Source organism: Nanorana parkeri, unplaced genomic scaffold (assembly GCF_000935625.1).
Source record: "Nanorana parkeri isolate BGI_ZX_2015 unplaced genomic scaffold, ASM93562v1 scaffold2660, whole genome shotgun sequence".
Classification (NCBI taxonomy): Eukaryota; Metazoa; Chordata; class Amphibia; order Anura; family Dicroglossidae; genus Nanorana; species Nanorana parkeri.
This window is the reverse complement of record NW_017308928.1, coordinates 73,515-73,845: the sequence shown is the minus strand read 5'-3', so window position 1 is coordinate 73,845 and position 331 is coordinate 73,515. Positions and strand designations below refer to the sequence as shown.

General features: G+C 57.4%; 1 protein-coding gene across 1 annotated transcript in view; it reads right to left on the bottom strand.

Annotated features, from left to right (window-relative positions):
* Positions 1 to 331, bottom strand: part of LOC108802099 (ranBP-type and C3HC4-type zinc finger-containing protein 1-like) — a 7,376-nt gene that overhangs the window by 170 nt on the left and 6,875 nt on the right. Inside the window, exon 2 of the mRNA XM_018573985.1 lies at positions 31 to 246. Coding sequence (XP_018429487.1) covers positions 31 to 246 — 216 coding nt within the window. The remainder of the gene's footprint in view (positions 1 to 30; positions 247 to 331) is intronic.

Sequence of the window (331 nt, the reverse complement as noted above, 5' to 3'; positions counted from 1 at the left end):
CATCAAACTTGGCCTCTCTGGAGGACTCACCCCTGCCTCCCCTACAATCACCCCCAGCCTGGAGGACTCACCCTTCTTGGCCTCTCTGAGGGAGCTGCTGACCACTGTCCACCACTTCTGGGCCTCCCGCTCATCTTCGAAGTTGAAGGCCATAAAGGAGGTGGGATCCTCCGAGACGGTCAGCTGGTGGCACCGCGGAGTCTTCAGATCATACGTGACATCTCTCAGCCTGAACTCCGCCACAACCTGAATGAAACACACGGAGGATGAACATGACGGACCCTTCCAACCTCATCAACTACGTCACCCGCAAGAGGTCAGTGGAGTCAGC